Here is a 19,306-nt window from a genome sequence, read left to right on the forward strand (position 1 = left end):
AGAATTTAAATTTTTTTCCCTAAAAACTACCACTTTCATCTTTGACAGCCGTCCATAAATTTATTGTTGACTTAATCCAGCCAACCTTTCTGTCCTAACACCCCTTATTTAATTGACCGTATATAGTTAATTAATTCGTCTTTCGAATATAAAACTATAGTTATTTTAGTATGTATGGAGTACTTGTCAATATACTGTATAGTTTTTTGTAGATTATCTAATATATACTAAAATCAGTTATGCTTAGCATAATTGATCATATAATTAGTGCAGAAGCTTAGCGTAATTGTCAATATACTGTCTGATTCTATCTCTAAGCTCCTAGGTCCAATCGGACTTCAATCCTCATCCGATTCAGACTTTATCGGTTAAACCTGTACTTCCTTCAACTTATTCTTCTGTTAACGCCAGATTTTGGCAAATGAACGTTATTGATTGAAACACGGTTAGAAACCGAATCGGATAAGAAAAGCTCGAATCGGATGAGAAAAGCTCGAATCGGCTGGAGATAGGAAGCTGGACGCGGGGAATTGCAGCCGATAGAGTTCGAATCGGACAAGAATAGGAGTCCGATTGGGCCCAAAACCTGGAGATAGGTTCGGTGTTTAACCGTGAGTTCGTGTAAATTAATTAGGATTTATCTTAAAGTTTGTTTAGGATTATGTTATTTAATTAGAGTTCAAATAATATAAAGTTAGTTGATAATGGATTCTTATCCGATTAGTTATTTCCCGGGGCTATAAATAGGAGTGTCCGGGGTCCCTGTAAAGGATCCTCAGATCAATCTAACTTGGCGCATCGTCTCAAATCTTCGACTTGCTTGAGCTTTCGGCGCGAGGTTTGTCAGCTTCGCAATGTAAGTGCTAGTTCGTCTAAACCCGTCGATCAACTAAGAAAGGACTGCCTCGGTTAAATCCGATCTTCTATTTGGTTGATTGGCAGGCTGAGTTCTATTTTTACTTTCGATCTATGTTGATTTGAAGTATTATTAGCACTCGTTCAAGTCTCTACGAGCTCCTCTTTTCGATCTGATAGCATGGTTCTAGTTAGCCTGATTCTGTCTCGGTTCAGTCCGATCAATCTGGTTTATTAGATCTGTGTTGACAAGTTGAATCGGGGGTTCGTAGAGGCTTATTGCTAGAGTTTTAGCCAGCATTATCTTGAGTAATCTGTCGATTACTTGGTTAAATTTATCAATCTTCATGTTTCTATAGCTATATTATGCTAAACTGCATACTGTCTTGGTTAGGTCTGATCTATGTATGTTTGATGTAATCTGTCTATAGAAATCTGTCCAATCGGCTCATTTTAGTGGATTGGTTAGTGGTTTACGCTACTTTGCTGTCTTATTATTCACATGCTATATTATTCATCTGATGTTATGCGTGGCTATGCTTAGGCCTGTACTGTCTCGATTAGGTTCAATCTTCTAGGTCTAGGTTGAGCACGTCTGTTGTTGGTTGTAAAAGTGCATCTAGCCCCTAAATAAAGTTTTGGATGATTAATGACAATGCTAGCCAAGCATGTGTGTGCTAATGAGTTGTGATTGCAGAGAAGGTGAGAGATCATTTTGATTGAAGGATTACTTGATCAAACTTAGAGCATGTGTGACCCGAAGCGACGGCTCTACGAAGACGAAGGCGCTCGAAGGGATATTTTATTTATTTATTTTGAGTCGTAGGAACTCCATACTACTAAGAGGGGTCACTGGAATTTCTGCATGCATCCTGTAGTAAGCCTAAGTCGAGTGGAGTAAGTTTAGGTCCAGCTGTAGCCTATGTTATTTTTCCTGAAGCAGGGACAGGATGGTCCGGTCCTTGGTCCGGCCCTTGGTCCGATGACTGGACGGTCCGATCACTTTTACTTCCACCAGAGAAATTCTTAGAGTCAGTTTCACTTTAGCCTCTTTTACTTCCACCAGAGTCCAGTCTGGACCGGACAGTCCGCCCCTAGCCGGACTATCCGGCCAGCCCCCTCGGCCTGCTTCGCAAAGTCCCAGCTGGACGGTCCGGCCCCTACTCGGACGGTCCGGCCCCTACCCGGACGGTCCGGCCGACGACTTCCTTATCTGCCCCTAGGCCGAGCAGAGAGTGGAAATCTCTCTCATTTCCTCTCTCCCTCAAACCCTAACTCCCTCTCACCCCCATAGAGGTGATTTTGGGTTTGCACCATTGAAAAGGCTTCGGATTCCACGTTTTTCGCTGCATTGGTGGTGAGGAACTCGCCCCCGAACGCGGAATTGACATTCCCTAACTCCAGGTATTGGTTTCAATCTCTTACTAGGGTTTTCACCTTGTTTTAGCCTGATCTCTAAATCTGTTAGATTCTAACAACTTTCGACCATATAAAACCACTTCGTTGGATGTCTAGTTTACCGATCTACTGGCCAAAATCACATACTCAACCACTTGTTCTTGCCCGGACAGTCCGATGTTCAAGGCCGGACGGTCCAGCCGGCCCTCTTGGTCTGGCAAAGCACTTGGACCGGACAGTCCAGCCCTTGGCCGGACGGTCCAGCTCAGTTTCTCTGGCCAGACAGTGAGCTTCGACCGAACTGTTGTGTGCTTGTCCAGACTGTCCGACCCACAGCTAGTCCGATTAATTCTTTGGCTCCACCTTCCACCATACTTCAATTCTTTCATGCATCTTGATTCTTGCATTTTTTGTCCTCAGTCATGACTTTAGAAAAGCGTAAGAAGGCTCATCAGGAGCTATCTACAGAAATAGGCTGTGAGGATTCCTCTCCTGTTGAGTTGCCAAGAAGGAAAATGACAAAAGGAAAGAAGATGGCAACCAAAGGGGGAGGCAAGCGAGCTGCTATCCATAAGCGCTCCATGGGGATTGTGATTGAGTCTCCTCCGCATCCCCGCACTCGTAGTCAGACAGGTCGAGAGACCGCTTCACCTGTCTCCCCCTCATCCCCTCCTGCCAAGAGCAAGAAAGTTAAGAAAGCTAAAAAGTCCAAGAAATCCAAGAAGCAGAAGGGGAAGGAACCAATTGGTGGTAGCTCCTCTTGACCTTCCCGTCGTGAGTCGAGCGGCCACCCCCTTGAGCTACGGAAAAGAAGGGTTGTGATGCACTATAACCAGTTTGAGACTCTAAGGAAGAGCATTGACTACATAAGGTGCATGGGAAAGACCAGAGTTGATCGTTTGAAGGCTCCAGAACAGCAGTACCTATGTGAAGCAGATTACCATTTCAAGACCCAGGTGCAAGTGGATTGGTACAACTCAGTGTTCCTCGGCAGGACCAATTCTCTCACAGAGATGAAATGGGTGGATTGGGACTACTTGCAGGCTTCTACTAATCCGGTAGCTAAGCAAGTGATCAAGATGTGCAGCGACAAGGATGTCGGTGGCATCATGTGCTTGGAGAAGGATTGGAATGAGGAGCTGATTGGACAGTTCTTTGCGACTGTATATTTTTGAGGAGACGGAGGATGGGACAGAACAGCAGATACGGTGGCTGACTAAAGGGGAAGAGTATACTGTGACCATGTCACAATTTGCCACCATCTTGGGACTCAATGCACTCGATCTAAACAAGCCCAGCATACACGCAGAGTCCCTAATGTCTTCAGAGGTGGTTCGCACCTTGTATGCAGACTGGATGCCGACAGGGGCACTTGGCTTGACCAAGGGGCTCCTTCCTCATTACGGTCTGTTACTCAAGCTTTTGAAGACTACTGTTTCGCCCAAGAGCGGCGACAAGACAGCCCTTACCTCCAGGCACCATACCTTGCTGTTGCGCATGAGAGAGAATGCGCCTCCTTTCAGCATCATGAAGTATATCTGGTATGAGCTGTAGCAGATCATCCTGGATGCCTCCCGTGGACTTGCATATGCTCCATACCTGCATCTGATGATTGAGACAGTCACTGGTCTGCATTTTGTAGCTGATTGTGCTCACCGCAATTACAAGCCTATTCTCCCCAAAGTCAGCAAAGCGAAAGGAAAGTCTAGTGCCTTAGCTCGCCCCTCCACTTCGCAGATTCCTGAGCGCCCATCTTCAGGATCGCTTTCTTCTTTCAAGAAAGCGCTCTCTGCTATCTTTGCGATCTGCAAGAAGACCGCAGTGAAAGTAAAATCCAACGAAAGAAAGATCAATCAGCTTATGCGTGAGTCTGGGCATGAGATTCCCTCTGAGTCTGAGGATGAGGTCTACGAGGATCCCTTTGCTGCCTATGAGGCTGCTCGTACCATCGTCTGTGACGTCGGCGCATCCTCTTCTCGTCCTGCTCCTGTTGATAGTGATGTCGACACCGAGGAGAAGGAGTACGTTGAGGAGGACGACGAGGAGTCCAAGGTGCCTGCAGCGGAGTCCTCAGAGGAGGCCGCGTCTAATGAGGGCGAGGCAGCAGACAATGAGGAGGGAGACGCACAAGCAGAGGGGGAGCTAGAGCAGCAGGCAAAACAGCTGCCAGAGCAGGCGGCCCTAGAGCCTCAGGTTTCAGGTGGCCACTCTACTCAGTAGGAGTTTGTGTTTGGTGCACCTCAGACGGAAGAAACTGCTCAGCCAGAAGTAGCTGCAGAGGCAGAGGCCACTGAGAGTGATGGGATTCAGATAGAGAACGACACTGCGAGCATCGCCTCTGGCGCCACTGAGATTGTCCCGTCAGATGAGGATTGACCATCTCATTCCCCTGCTTGCTCCCTTTTCTGGTGTATTGATGCCAAAGGGGGAGAAGTTGCAGAATTGAGAGGGGGTCAAAATGATTCTGAGTCTGTGTCGACCGGACCGTTCGCCCTGAAGCCGGACAGTCTGGCCCCCCCTTTATCCTGTGTTCTAAACTTTTGTGTTGCTGGGATGTATTGACTGTAGGCTAGCTCGCATTTAATTTCCTTGCTATGTGTTGCGTGTTCGTTGCATGAACTCGTATGCCTTACGTTAGAAAAAATTCAAGTTTCATGCATAATTGCTTGTTGAAGGTAGCACACATCTAGGGGGAGCTAGATTTATTGCATCTCTGCATGTATGATGTTTTATTGTCATGCGTTGACTAGTATTGTCATCAATCACCAAAAAGGGGAGATTGAAAGTGCATCTAGCCCCTAAACAATGTTTTGGATGATTAATAACAATGCTAGCCAAGCATGTGTGCGCTAATGAGTTGTGATTGCAGAGAAGGTGAGAGATCATTTTGATTGAAGGATTACTTGATCAAACTTAGAGCATGTGTGACCCGAAGCGACGGCTCTACGAAGACGAAGGCGCTCGAAGGTGTATTTTATTTTTTCTTTTTGAGTCGTAGGAACTCTGTACTACTAAGAGGGGTCACTGGAATCTCTGCATGCATCCTGGAGTAAGCCTAAGCCGAGTGGAGTAAGTTTAGGTCCAGTTGTAGCCTATGTTGTTTTTCCTAAAGCAGGGACGGGACGGTCCGGTCCTTGGTCCGGTGACAGGGCGGTCCGGTCCTTGGTCCAGTTTTTGCTTGGTCCAACCCTTTGTCCGGTGACAGGACGGTCTAGTCCTTGGTCTGGTGACAGGACGGTCCGGTCCTTGGTCTGGCCCCTGCTCTGAGTGAGTGAGTTAAGTGCCGGCCGGACGGTCCGGCCCCCTAGCCGAACAGTCTGGTTAGGTTTCTTTTCCAACGGCTAAGTGACGTCTGCAAGCCTATAAAAGGGGCTCTTGAGATATAGCTATTGGAGAGGCTTTCTGTTCGAGTTTTTTGGTTGCTAGGGCAAGTTTAGCACCTCTCAGCCCTCCCCACTAACCTAATACACCTCCTAAAGAGATTAATCGTTAGATCATGTCTTAGAGCGAGTGTTAAGGTTAGTAAGTAATAGAGTGTTCATTCTCGGGCGTTGATGGATGCATGTGGAGTCAATATGGCCTATTACTCTTGGAGATTGATCTCCTAGACGGATAGGCGTCGCCCGCGAGCCTTCGATTCGTGTGGATCGCCCGGGAACAAGTTGTGAAGGACACCTATTCACCCCTCCTCTAGACTGTCTCTCTAGGACTTTAGGTTGATATTGTTTTATGCGAATAATTAGTGTAGCATTCCAGTTTACTGTATAAATTTCATGTTTAGTCTTGTATCAGCTAATAATTTAGCGGATGATAAATGTCGGGATGGTCCGATCGGCCAATTAATCTTAAGACTGTCTCGGTTGGATCCAATCTTTTAAGATTAACTTGCCGGTTGGCTTATCTGATATTTATCCTGCTTCTAACTTAGCCGGTTGAGCATATTTATAACTGTTATCACGAAATTCCTATAAAGTCGATCGTCTAGTCTATCGGCTAGGGTCCTGGGACAGTATCGGCTATCCCGCCGATAGCGATATCAGGGTTAACTGTTTTCCATGTTATATCTTGTCAGTTACAGGATCAAACTGACTGGCACGCCCGGTATTTCTAAGAATTAGGTTCTGCACTGGAATGGTATAAGATTGATTCCTAGGCCTACGTGTGTGACCGTTGATTGTTATTTTCAGCGTCAACATCTTCCAACCGATTGTCCTTGTCTTATCCAATTCGGTCTCTAACCATGCATTATTTTACAACGACTATTTGCCAAAATCTGGCGTTAACATCTAGGTACATCAAATAGCTCGTAATTATACTTCAAATCCCACTGTTGCCCACTCTGGCTTGTGGGTAGCACTAAATTAACTTCCAAGGTTTCCTACAAACAGGTCCTTAATTATTGTCATGGGTGCAACTCTCAAAACCATGCACCCACAGCCCACCATTAGTCAATATTTTAGTTGGCATAAACCTTGGCCAGGTATTAAAGCATGATCAACAGCTATCCATAACTAGCAATGATTATAGTGTGATCCCATGTGCTACTTGTTATAAGCAAACCTAACTCTACTCCAATTACCCCTGGTATAACATAAATAAAGTTAGATAAACAACGACATAATAATAGGTTAAACCTAGAAAATAAATACAGTAAATAACTTGAGCAAACAATGCAAGTTTGAATAAATAAAGTGGGAATTTTATAATAATAGGAGCAATATGATCAAGATGAATACCAATTGCCTTGTTCAGACCTTTGAGGAACCTCTGTGTGGTGATCTCGAAGTAAATCGACGCGTCGATGGGCTTGGAATCTAAGAGACCAATCACAAAAATAAATAAAACGGACTTAAACTCTACTGAAATAGCACAAGATTATATTTTTAATTGATTCTTGGCATTTTTCTAGATTTAATGAAATTTGAATGGGCTAAAAAAGAGACTAGATGTATTAGTAATGAATATTATAAGTTTTCTATATTTTTAACTAAACAGAAAAGTTCTAAATCACTTAATTCTACAATTGTTGAGGCGGATGATATCAGCACCGAGGGGGACCAGCGCCGACGGGTGAGGGGCACCTGTCAGTGAGGGAAGGAGGCTGACAGGTGGGCCTCGACCCAAAAGAGAGAGGGGGAAGGCCGGGGACACTGACCCGTGGGCCCGAGGAGAGAAAGAGGGATGTAGCGGGTTAGGGTGACCAGTGGGCCCGCTGGAGGGAGAGAGGGGACCGACGAGTGGGCCCGAGGGGAGAGAGGAGGCCGGCTGGTGGGTGGGCCCTGTTGACCAGAGAGAGACAACAGGAAAGGGGGACAGGAAGGTGCGTTGGCGCGGGTTGGCCGGCAGTGCGGCGACGATAGCCGGAGGAGGCAACGGCAACAGTGGCGCGGCAACGGCGGCCAGAGGAGGCAACAACGACGGCGGCGCAACGCCCGAACGACGGTGAAGAAAATGGCTCTGGCAACGACGACGCGGAAGATGGCGGTGTCAGGGAGAGGGGAAGACGTAGCGGCGGTGACGCTCGACAGCGATGGCGACGGCGCACGACGGTCAGAGGGACGTTGGTGTTGGCGGTGACGACGCCAAGGCAGACGACGATGGCGGCGGGAGTGCACGGATGCGCCGCGACGGAGGCCGAAGAGGAAAAAGAGAGGGAAGAGGGAGGTATGGGTGCTCACCGGCGGCGACGAAGGCGGCGACAAGTCGGTGATGAGGAGGCGTGGGTGGTGACGACGACCGGCGACAATGATCGGCGATGAGCGGCGAGATCGTCAACGATAGCGAACGGGAGGCGAGAGGAAGGTGGCGGTGGCAGGCGATGGGGGGTTTATAGTGCGCGTCGGGCGGGCAGTGGTTGGAGGCTGCGACGGCGGTTGCGGCGCCGAGACGGAGTTAGCGGTAGAGTTGGGGGCGATGCGGAGCTCGAGGCGGGCACGGGCGTGAGCGCTGAGCTGTGGTGGCCTAGTTCGGAGGAGGAGGGGGCTCGGGCGTGAACGCGGGAGAGAGAGGGAGATGGACTGGTTGCGGGACGCCGACACGAGGAGGGAAAGAGGACTGCAATTTTGACATTTTGGCCCTTTTGAAAAACTTATTTTATAAATAGACCTGTAAAAAAACTTATTGCACAAATAGACCTTTTTGACCGCGCCAACGTCATTGGCACCGTCGTTTTATAGGACGGCGCCAATGACATTGGCGCTGTCCTCCTGCCACACAAACTCAACAAAATCATTTGGAGGACAGCGTCAATATCATTGGTGTCGTCCTATACAACGACGCCGCCAATGACGTTGGCACGGTCAAAAAGGTCTATTTGTGCAATAAGTTTTTTCACGGGTCTATTTATAAAATAAATTTTTTAAAAGGGCCAAAATGTCAAAATTCCACGAAAAGAGGAGGAGGAGGGAACCAGGCCGGGAGAGAGAAAGGGAAAATTGGGTTGCGGCCTAATTTCAAAGAGAGGAGGGAAAAGAAAAAGGAAGCCTCAATTTGCCAAATTTTAAATTGATTTTCTGAGTAAAATTTTATCCTCTACAATTCAAATTTAAATCTTGTTAATAACTTCCATGTTTCCGAGATATTTTAGAATATTTCGAGGAGCTTAGATTTAATTAAATTAATTCTATAGGGGATTTTTCCTAAGTTATTTAAGCCAATTATTATCAGATAATTTCTTTATTGATTTAGACTTAGGATACAACCTCGGGGTGTATACATGGCCATCTGGGCCGCCCGGCACGACATGGCACGGGCACGAATAGGCATGGTCCGTTAAGACATGAGCACGATAGGCACGATTGGCTAGTCGTGCCGTGCCGTGCCACGTGTCATGCTTTGCAATAAGCCCAGGCACGGCACGGAGATGTTTTATACGTGTCGTGTCGGCCCGAACTATAGACACAAACCTCAAAATACATAAATAACAGGTAGTCAATAGTTCAAAAATAAAATAAATCACTTGTTGACAATGAAAAGCACTCAATGACCCAATCCAAACATCCATTATCAACTAGACAACCAAAAATATATAACTTCTCAAATTCAAAAATTTAGGCATTGAAATCACACATATAAAGCTATAAGAAACAAATAGGCATACGAAACAGGCCATATCGGGCCATCCCGTTAACGGGCCGTGCTCGTGCTAGCCCAACGTGCCGGGGTTATGGCCCAAGTACGGCCCATGGTCACAGGCTGGGTCGGCACGGGCACGCGATTGTTCGTGCCGGGTTGTGTTTGGGCCATGCTTTATCGGGCCGTACCTGTGCCCTCATTAAAGCCCGGCCCAGATGGCCATCTATATCAGGGTGTGACATGTAACATAAAACCTCATATAAATTTAATTAATGGTTGTACTGAAGGAGCGGCAATGGACTAAGTATATGGGTTTTTTCATAGTCCTATTCATGCTTAAAATTATTTAGCTCCAAACTTCATAAAATTATAGCTTGAACTCATTTTAAACGCAACCGATAAATTTTATATGGACAAAAAGTTCGGAACTAAACACGTACATTCCCACTATTAGAACAAGTTCAACAGTATAGCCAACTACTAGCTCTAATTCATCTATAGCCAATCTAATAGTCCATGCATACAATAGTTAGCTACAAAACATCAATACATGGCCCCACATGTCATACATATATTTTGTCTTAGAGCCCGTATGTAGCTGGCTACAAATTCGTAGACCACCTCTACTCTCTCCCCTCTTATTTTTTTTAAAATATGTTTATAGCCTGGTGGTATTGTACCTGGTCTTATAACCGCCCGTGACCCTATACGTATATATAAAGGCTTGATCACCACCTTGCCTCTTCACCCACTGCCATCTTCTTCTCTTCCGTCGTCGATCGCCATGAGCGTCTTCCTCGAGCCATTCGCCATCCCCCTCTTCGAAGACTCCACCGTCGTCGACGATTTTGACTGTTCGTCCGTGTTCGCCGCCGGATTCTCCCCCATGGACGGCGGCGACCCTTTCGCCGACCACCACCACCACCAAACATTAATGTCATCAGCCGTCATGTCAACTCAGGTGGTGCCTGACCAGCCGCCCGCGGAGGTTGGGAAGCGGAGGTTCGATGCCGATGATGAAGCTGCTGGCGTGTCCCGGTCGTCGAAGAGGAGGAGGAGGAGGGCACGGTCGAGTACTTCGTGCTCGCCGTCCGACAGTGGCGGCGGCGAGGGGAGCGAGGCGGAGGCAGGGGAAAGGGGAGGTGGCAGGAGCGTGTGGGTTAGGGAGCGGAGCACGGAGTGGTGGGACCGCATGAGCGACCCGGCGTGCCCGGAGGCGGACTTCCGGCGAGCCTTCCGCATGCCGCGCGCGGTGTTCGACAAGCTCTGCGGCGACCTGGGCGCCGCCGTCGCCAAGGAGGACACCACGCTGCGCGCCGCCGTCCCCGTGCCGCAGCGCGTCGCCGTCTGCGTCTGGCGCCTCGCCACCGGCGAGCCCCTCCGCGAGGTGTCCCGCCACTTCGGCCTCGGCATCTCCACCTGCCACAACATCGTCCTCCAGGTCTGCGCCGCCCTCACCGCCGTCCTCCTCAGCAGGGTCGTCCGGTGGCCGGACTCCCCCGCCGCCGCCGCGTCCAGGTTCCAGGCCTTGTCTGGTATCCCCGGCGTGGTCGGCGCCGTGCACACGGAGCACATACCCATCGTCGCGCCAAGAGAGAACGCCGGCGAGTACTTCGACCGCCGCCTCACGGACCGGAACCAGAAGGCGACCTACTCCGTCGCCGTACAGGCCGTCGTGGACGCCGACGGCGCGTTCACCGACGTCTGCATCGGCCACCCGGGCTCCCTCTCCGACGCAGCAGTGCTGGAGAAGTCGGCGCTGCACGCGCAGTGCGAGGCCGGGCTGCTGCTCGGTGACGACGGCCACGGGCAGCCGCTGTGGCTCGTCGGCGGCGCGAGCTACCCGCTGACGAGCTGGATGCTGGTGCCATGCACGCACCCCAACCTGACGTGGGCGCACGACAACCTCAACGAGCGGGTGGCATGCGCGCGCGCGCCGGCGCTGCGTGCGTTCCGGCGGCTCAGGGCACGGTGGCGCTGCCTGCAGCGGCGCGCCAAGGTGAAGCTGTCGGAGCTCCCCAACATGCTGGGAGCTTGCTGCGTTCTGCACAACCTCTGCGAGCGCAGCGGCGAGGAGCTCGACGCCGACGTCGACCTGCTCCCGCATGACAAACTCGTCGACGACGGAGTGATCACCGGCAATGCAGGGTGCTCCTCCGCCCAACAGACTGATCGGGACAGGATGGCACACGTCGTCCTCCACGCCGGCAACGCTTAGAGTTTAATTATATATTTATAGTTGAAATTTAAATTTAGAATAATTGTGGCTGGTTACGGGTTGAAAATTTAAATTTTGGGTATGTATTTTTTCTGTCCAATAAATTAAGCTACTTGTGGCAATGAACTAGTTTGTTTTTAGGTATCACTCGGGTTAAATTATTCTGGATAATAAATTGATATTTCGGAACGTCGTAGCTTCTTCTTTGCTCTGTATAATTTAATCAAATTTCATGGTGCAAAAAGATATTAGAGGATTATCGATCTGAATACAATGTATGTATTTTTCTTTTATCATGGTGGGTGTAACTCGAATAATTATCATCAGAAGAAACAAAAGTTTCATTTAGATCTTCTTCAATATAATAGATGGTTTTAGCTTACTAGGATCTCGCAGTAGTAGGGCAGGTTCGTTTTGGAGGAACTAAATTGTTTCATGTAAAATCATTCTTGTATTCCGAAGGAGCCAGTGTAACAAGTTTTAAAAGCGGCTACATTGTTTTTTACGTCAAAAAGAGAACTATCACATACAACAAATTCAGAATTCTTTAATTTGACGGGGCACTGGAATGTATATAGTATAATGCTATTGCTCTAATTAACATTTCTGATAAATTGTTGAAGATATAATCATGATAACAGACATAATTGAAGCTTGTTTAGCATTGACAGACATGTGTGTGTGTGTGTAAAGTGAGCCTAAATAGGATCGGTACATATTATAACTATTGGGTTTTCTTCAGGAATAATTATAGTTAGTGGATTCTAAATCGTATATATAGAAATAAAGAATTTGATCATTTAACAAGATTAATTTAAAACTTGTTTAGCATTGACCTTTATGTGTTTTCGAGGAAAACCCTAATAGATCCCTAACATGAGATCAGCTCCAGCGATCAACATGTATAATCTTAATCGTCAGTCATTGTGTGCCTCTAGTCTATATTCTATACAGATGCTCTAATATAATCTTAAGGCATCCAATTAACATCTTTAGAACACAAAACTTGCTCATAAATTGGAGCTTCAACTCTCCAATATATAGTTATATATGCATGCATGGTTGCATGTTAGTCACGACCCTTCTTATTTCATTCTCATGTACTGTTCACATCCCTGCATGCATGTGTTAACCATATGCGACTGCGGTAAAACAGTAATCTTAATTGGCCGTGAGCTGCTGTGAATCTTGCTATATTTTGTTAGATTAATTAGCAAATGAGCCGTAATGGGCAGAGTGATTACGTCGGATCATCAAGAAATTAGCAAAAGAAAAAAAATACATGTGCCTACCTTAGTTTACTAGAATAGCTTCGCAAAGTTTTCTATAGAGGGAGTACAGTTCAAACCCCTGTATAATTAAGTCTAATCTAATAAATAGTTCACGTGCCAATAACAATAGACCATGTATAAGGCCAGTCACAATGGAGGTATTATGAAAGTTTCAACCTCATTAAATAACATGTCACATAAACAAAAAATAGTGATGTGGCATAGAATTTATGATAAAAGACATAAATTGAGTTTCATGGGGATGACAATTGGTGTACACAGTTATAAAGACTGAAACTGGAATAGAACCTCTAGTGGGAGTAATTTGTTTCCTCTCTGTATAAATTTTGCGGAATCGTTTTCACTTCTTATGGAGGCCGCTGTACTTGTTGATATATACCCCAATGTGGCCTTACAAATAGGAGGTCAAATTACAGGAGATAAATATGAGATAGGTTACAATACGCACATGCGATAATAACAAATCGAACCGGACTCTATCTATGAATCCAATACACGTCACGCACTATATACATGTATATCTCAATTCTAACACCCCACTCAATCATAACTTTCTTAAGTTAAGATTGTTTCTGAAATTTCTAAATAGTTGAACTGGAAATACTTTGGTTAAGCCATCAACAACCTGATCTCCCAAAGATATAAACATGATTTCCAATTGCTTTCTAGCAACTCGTTCTCTAACAAAATGATAGTATACTTCTATATGTTTGGTTCTTGCATGAAATATTGGATTGACTGACAAGTATGTAGCTCCTAGATTATCACACCATAGACACGCCTTTGAAGGCACACTAATTCTGCAGTTGCATTGGCTACAACTTTATATTTTTCTTCTGTCCGGGATCTTGATATTGTTGCTTGCTTTCTTTTCTTTTGTACGGGATCTTGACATTGTTGCTTGCTTTCTAGCATTCCAGGAGACTAAATTGTTTCCTAGAAATACAACAAAACCACAGGTTGATCTTCTATCATCTACAGACCCTGCCCAATCTGTATCTGAAAAGGCACTAACAAGTATAGAGGGAGAATGACTAATTTTTAGTCCAAACTCACCGGATGACTTTATAAGCTCACAATTTATCTAAAGTAGCTAGAGGAGTACTAACAAATTTGCAACCTAACACCCCTGCTCTTTTCAATAAACATGTAGCATATTTCTCTTGTTTTAATATAATACCATTAGGCACAGTACCAACTTCTATACCAAGGAAGTAATGAAGATCACCCAAATCTTTGAGTGCAAACTCTAGTCTTAGATCTTGCAACAAAGCCATCAGATGTCTTTTGATTTGAACTTGTCACACTTATGTCATCTGCATAAATGAGCACAAACATAACAATACTTCCTTTATTATAAAAGAACAGAGATGTATCAACCTTTGATGATGTAAAACCAAGTTGACATTATTTTGTACTCAACCTTGAATACCATGCTCGTGGTGCTTGTTTCAAACCATAAAGTGTCTTGTCTAGCTTGCAAATATAATGGGGCTTACTCTTGTCTTCATATCCAGGAGGTTGTCTCATGTAGATGTCTTCTTCAAGATATCCACGAAGGAAAGCATTCTGCACATCAAGTTGTCATAGACACCAACCCCTGGATATAGCAACAGACAAATGGTCCTAATAGTAGTTGCCTTTACTACAGGACTAAAGGTATCTTCGTAATTAATTCCATACATTTGCTTAAAACCCTTTGCAACTAACTAAGCTTTATACCTATCAAGACTTCCATCATACTTCCTTTTAATTTTATAGACCCATTTACAGTCATTCACATTTGTTCCATGACTTGGTGGCACTAGGTTCCAAGACTTATTATCTAGCAATGCTGTAAACTCAGCATCCATAGCAGTTTTCCAATTTTTATTAGATAGGGCTTTAGTTAAATTTCAAGGTTCTCCATTAGCAGCTAGCAGACATAATACCATATGTATAAACTTTTTGTTTTCTTATACCTCTTTGTAACCGAGCAACAGGTTGATCGGTTTGATCGGATGGCAGCGTAGAAGATTCGGCTTGACCTAACATCTGCGATGATGACAAGTGTGAATGCTCCCCCTGTGACGTGGATGTGGCGCCATGCGATTGCTCCCCATGCGACACAACACCAGGTGAGTAGGGAAGATTCCTGTCAGATGCAATTATACTGAAGTCTACACCATCAAAGTCAGTGTCACAGGCAATGGCTTCAACAGCTTCGGGATTGGCGTTCGGCTAGGTTTCCGTGTGGGATGCCCCTAGATTTTCTGCACCGTCTAGATCTCCTGTGGCATCTGGATTTTCTTTAGGATTTTCAGCAACATTGTGCACCCATTCATATTGTATTGTATCATACTCAAAGATTTCATTAGATTGGTTAGCAACATTAATCACATGATCATTCACATATTCATCCCCGGTACTAGTATGTAGATGAGAAGGCAAGAGGAGCATCTTTACTTTGAGTCTAGCACTAGCATTTCAATGAAGCTTAGAAAAGGAAAGGTGTTCTCATCAAACACAACATCTCAAGAGATGTATATTCTGTCAGTTGAGACATCCAAACACTTAAAGCCTTTGTGAAGATTGCTATACCCAAGAAAGTCACACTACTTGGAACGTAACTCAAGTTTCTAGGTGTTGTAAGGTTGAATATTGGGCCAACATGCACATCCAAACATTCGCAAAGACGAGTAGTTTGGTTTTTGATCAAGGAGATGCTCTAGTGGTGTGGCATATTGGATGACCTTACTCTGTATTATATTGATAAGATAAGTAGCTACTAAGAAGGCTTCATCCCAAAATTTCAAAGGAATCTAAGCATCAGCTAAAAGTGAGAGACCAACCTCTACAATATGTCTATGCTTGTGTTCAATGGAACCATTTTGCTGGTGAGCATAGGGATAGGAAACATGATGGACAATACCAATTTTGGCAAAGGAGTGTAATTTCTCATACTAACCTCCTAAGTCAGAATGAACTACAATGATCTTGCAATTAAAGAGGTGCTCAACATTTTGTTGGAACTTATGAAACTTTGAAGTAACCTCTGACATTTTTTCAGCAAAAAAATCCAAGTAAACTTACTAAAATCATCTATAAAACTAACATAATATTTTCTACCCCCAACAGAGGCAGGAGCATGTCCCCACACATTAGAGAAAACAAGCTCTAGAGGATACTTTGAAACACCAGTAAACTTTGAATAGGGAAGCTGATGACTCTTTGCTTGTTGACAAGCATTACACACATCTAATTCACTGAGTTATCCTAGACATGGGAGATTATTATTGCTAACCACTCTTTGCACACAATAGAAAAGGATGGGTGGCCTAAACGACTATGCCACTTTGATATGGTAGGCTTGACGACTCCAAGAACCTGCTTTGATGTAGCAAGACAGGATGATGGCAAAGAATAGAGCCCGTTGCGACATGGACCTCTAAGAAGAGGAGTCCTCGTGACCTGATCCTTGGTAACAAAGAAACGAGGATGACTTTCAACAAATGCATGGTTATCAACAGCTAGTGAATGCGCAGAAATAAGATTCGTCTTAGCTCTAGGAACATGTAATATATATTTCAGATGTATATCACATATGGGGTATGAATATTTGAATGACCAATGTGCTCAATGTTCATACATGCACTGCTTGCAGTGTGAATTTGCTCTTTGCAATTATACTTCTCATGGGCCGTTAGCTTCTCCAATTCTCCTGTGATATGGTCGGTGGCCCCGATATCCATATACCAATTCATGTTGATGCCATAGGATGCAGTCGCTGCAGCAGCCGTCTTCGGATCTAGCACAAAATTTTCATCATACCTATACCAACAGTCAGCCATGACATGTCCAGGTTTTCCACACAGCTGACAAGTTGGATGTGGTTTGTTGTTGTTGTGTCCACCAGTTGCAGATCCATTTCCATGTCCTCGTCCTCCGCGGTCACCACGGTCACCACGACCATCATTTCCACGCCCGCGGTTAGCAGAGTTAAAGTTGCTGATGTCACCTCCTTTTCCTTCGTGTCTTGCACCGTTAACAGAAGACCCACTTGCAGTTTGCCGCAACTTTGCCCTGCTTTCAAAACTCAAAAGTTGAGAGTAAATTTTAGCAACAGGAAATGCTTCAGCTTTGCCTACCAAAGAAGAAATGGCGGGCTCATAGTCATCTTCAAGCCTGACAAGGATGTATGACATCATATTTTCATCATCAAGGGGTTTGTGGGCTGATGTCATCTCATCGGTCAACATCTTCATCTTGTTGATATACTCATTTAGACTAAGATCGCCTTTGCGGGTGGTGGAGAGAGCCAGATGCGTGTTCAGTGCCCTTGCTCAAGATTGTGAGGAGTGCATCATCGTGATTGCACTCCAAGCTTCTATCACCGTCTGAGTATTGACGACCTGAGTGAGTACCTTCTTCGACAGAGATGATAGAAGGTATCTCAGGACCTATAGGTTCGCTACAACCCATGCCTCATAGGTTGGATTAGAAATTTTGGTGATCTTTTCACCTTCCTTGGCATCGATCACAACTACAGGAACTTGCGTCAAGCCGGTAAGATATTCTTCCATACGTGCACTGTGGATGATTGGGAGGATCTGGGTCCTCCATAGAAGATAGCGGTGGAGGTGGAGGAATTTGCCATCACACTAGATGTGATCTTGTGCATGGAAGAGAGGCTCCAATACCATATGAAGTTGGGGCAATTGCATAACTGGTCCTACTTTAGACTTCAATTACGGATTTAGCCCCGTTTTTTCACTTTATAGATTTAGCCCCGCTTTTTAAAAATAAAGCTCATGTTTAGCCCTACTCCGTTAAGTTGAGTTAACGGTGTTAAGTGAGGAAAAATTAGACGTCTTTGCCCTTGCACATTTGACCCTGTTTTGTTAGTATTTTTTTGTATATTTGGCCTTGTTTTTACACATGTGTGTACTTTAAAATTTTGACTAAAATTTAAAATACATTCGATTAAAATTTGAACAAATTTGAGTGAAGTTTGATAAATTTGACTAAAATTCAAAATACATTCGTTTAAAGTTTGAACAAATCTTTAATGTTGTCATTCATAAGCATGCCATTGAGTTTATCAATAGAAGCTTGAGCTGCCTCATCCCGGTCAAACTGAACAAAGCCACGCGCTGGCCGCCGCGCGCCTACTCGCCGCCGCCGCGCCGTCGCACGCCGTGGTCGTGCACACTGGTTGCCGCCGCACGCACTGGCCACTGCACGCTGGCCCTTGCTGTCGCGGCCATCGCGCGCCTACTCGCCGTCGCCGCGCCACCGCACGCCCTGTCCGCGCACACTGGCTGCCGCCGCGTCGCCGCGAGCCCTAGTCGCGTGCGCCTGCTCGTCGCTGCCCTTGCCGCCGGAGTGCTCGCCGCCGTTCTAACCGGGAGGGAGGGGAGCGGATAGGCTTATAATGTGGAGAGGGGTATTGTTGTCATTTCACGTGTTTTTTTCTTTTTTCTATTTTTTTATTCACAATACTCACGGTAAATTAACAGTAGGGCCAAACGGGAGTTTCGGTTTTGAAAAGCGGAGATAAATCTGCAAAGTGAAAAAAACGAGGCTAAATCCGCAATTAGACTCTTAAGTAGGGTCAGTTATGCAATTGCCCCTATAAAGTTTGTAGAAACGTTTTCACCTCTTGTGGAGGCCACTATATGTGTTGATATATATTGGGAAGAGCCCCCAACGTGGCCTTACAAATAGGAGATCAAATTATAGGAGATAACGATACCATAGGTTACAATACACACATGCGGTAATAAGAGAACCGGACTCTATCTATGAATCCAATACACACACGCACTATATACATGTATATCTCAATTCTGACACTCTACACATTTAATCAACTCCTATTGGTCACTTAGATGCAATATTTAAGTGATACGTTAGCATATGAAATTGTGAAGCGAAATTTTCCATTGATGGCAATTGTTTCATTCATCCAGTCAAATGTATTTTGATGACATGGTACTGTTGAAAACTGCACAATGGAAACCTTGCACTGAGAATGACCTAATGCAAACTGAGAGGATGATTGTTAAGCCAAACGACATATTTGCAAATGAAAAATAATTTGTTTATAAAATTGTTACATACATGTTCTTGGCGATCTAAAAGGCATGGCTGAAAAATAAACTACGATGAAAAAAACCCTAACATTTAAATTTAAATTTAAGGTTGAAAATTCAAATGTTGGCTTATAAACATAAGAAAAACAAAAAGATGGGGCTGTGAATTTAAACATTTTCTGTGCAGTGAATGGTACAAAACCGCAATTTAATGCATATTAATATTATCATTAATTATATAGGGCATAAGGCACACTTGGCAGGTGTAGTGGTAATGTATTATCTCCGTTTCACATTATAAGATTTTCTAGCCTTGTCTAGATTCATTTGTGTGGTAATGAATCTAGATACATATATAAAACATATACATAGATACATGAATGAATTTAGAAAAA

General features: G+C 45.0%; 1 protein-coding gene and 1 non-coding gene across 2 annotated transcripts; one reads left to right on the forward strand and one right to left on the reverse strand.

Annotated features, from left to right (window-relative positions):
• The first annotated feature begins 10,519 nt into the window (after positions 1–10,519).
• LOC102712635 (protein ANTAGONIST OF LIKE HETEROCHROMATIN PROTEIN 1-like) lies at positions 10,520–11,545 on the forward strand. Its single transcript, XM_006655000.2, has one exon. The coding sequence runs from the start codon at positions 10,520–10,522 to the stop codon at positions 11,543–11,545; it is 1,026 nt and encodes a 341-aa protein (XP_006655063.2).
• A 5,358-nt stretch (positions 11,546–16,903) lies between these two features.
• LOC121054581 lies at positions 16,904–17,042 on the reverse strand. The gene has a single exon (XR_005811969.1). It is a non-coding gene; the product is annotated as a small nucleolar RNA Z247 (small nucleolar RNA).
• Between the last annotated feature and the right edge of the window lie 2,264 nt (positions 17,043–19,306).

The sequence above is a fragment of the Oryza brachyantha genome, chromosome 5 (assembly GCF_000231095.2).
Source record: "Oryza brachyantha chromosome 5, ObraRS2, whole genome shotgun sequence".
NCBI lineage: Eukaryota > Viridiplantae > Streptophyta > Magnoliopsida > Poales > Poaceae > Oryza > Oryza brachyantha.

Excerpts from the sequence above, each read along its gene's own strand:
- LOC102712635 (XM_006655000.2), top strand. The coding sequence starts at position 10,520 with ATGAGCGACCCGGCGTGCCCGGAGGCGGACTTCCGGCGAGCCTTCCGC.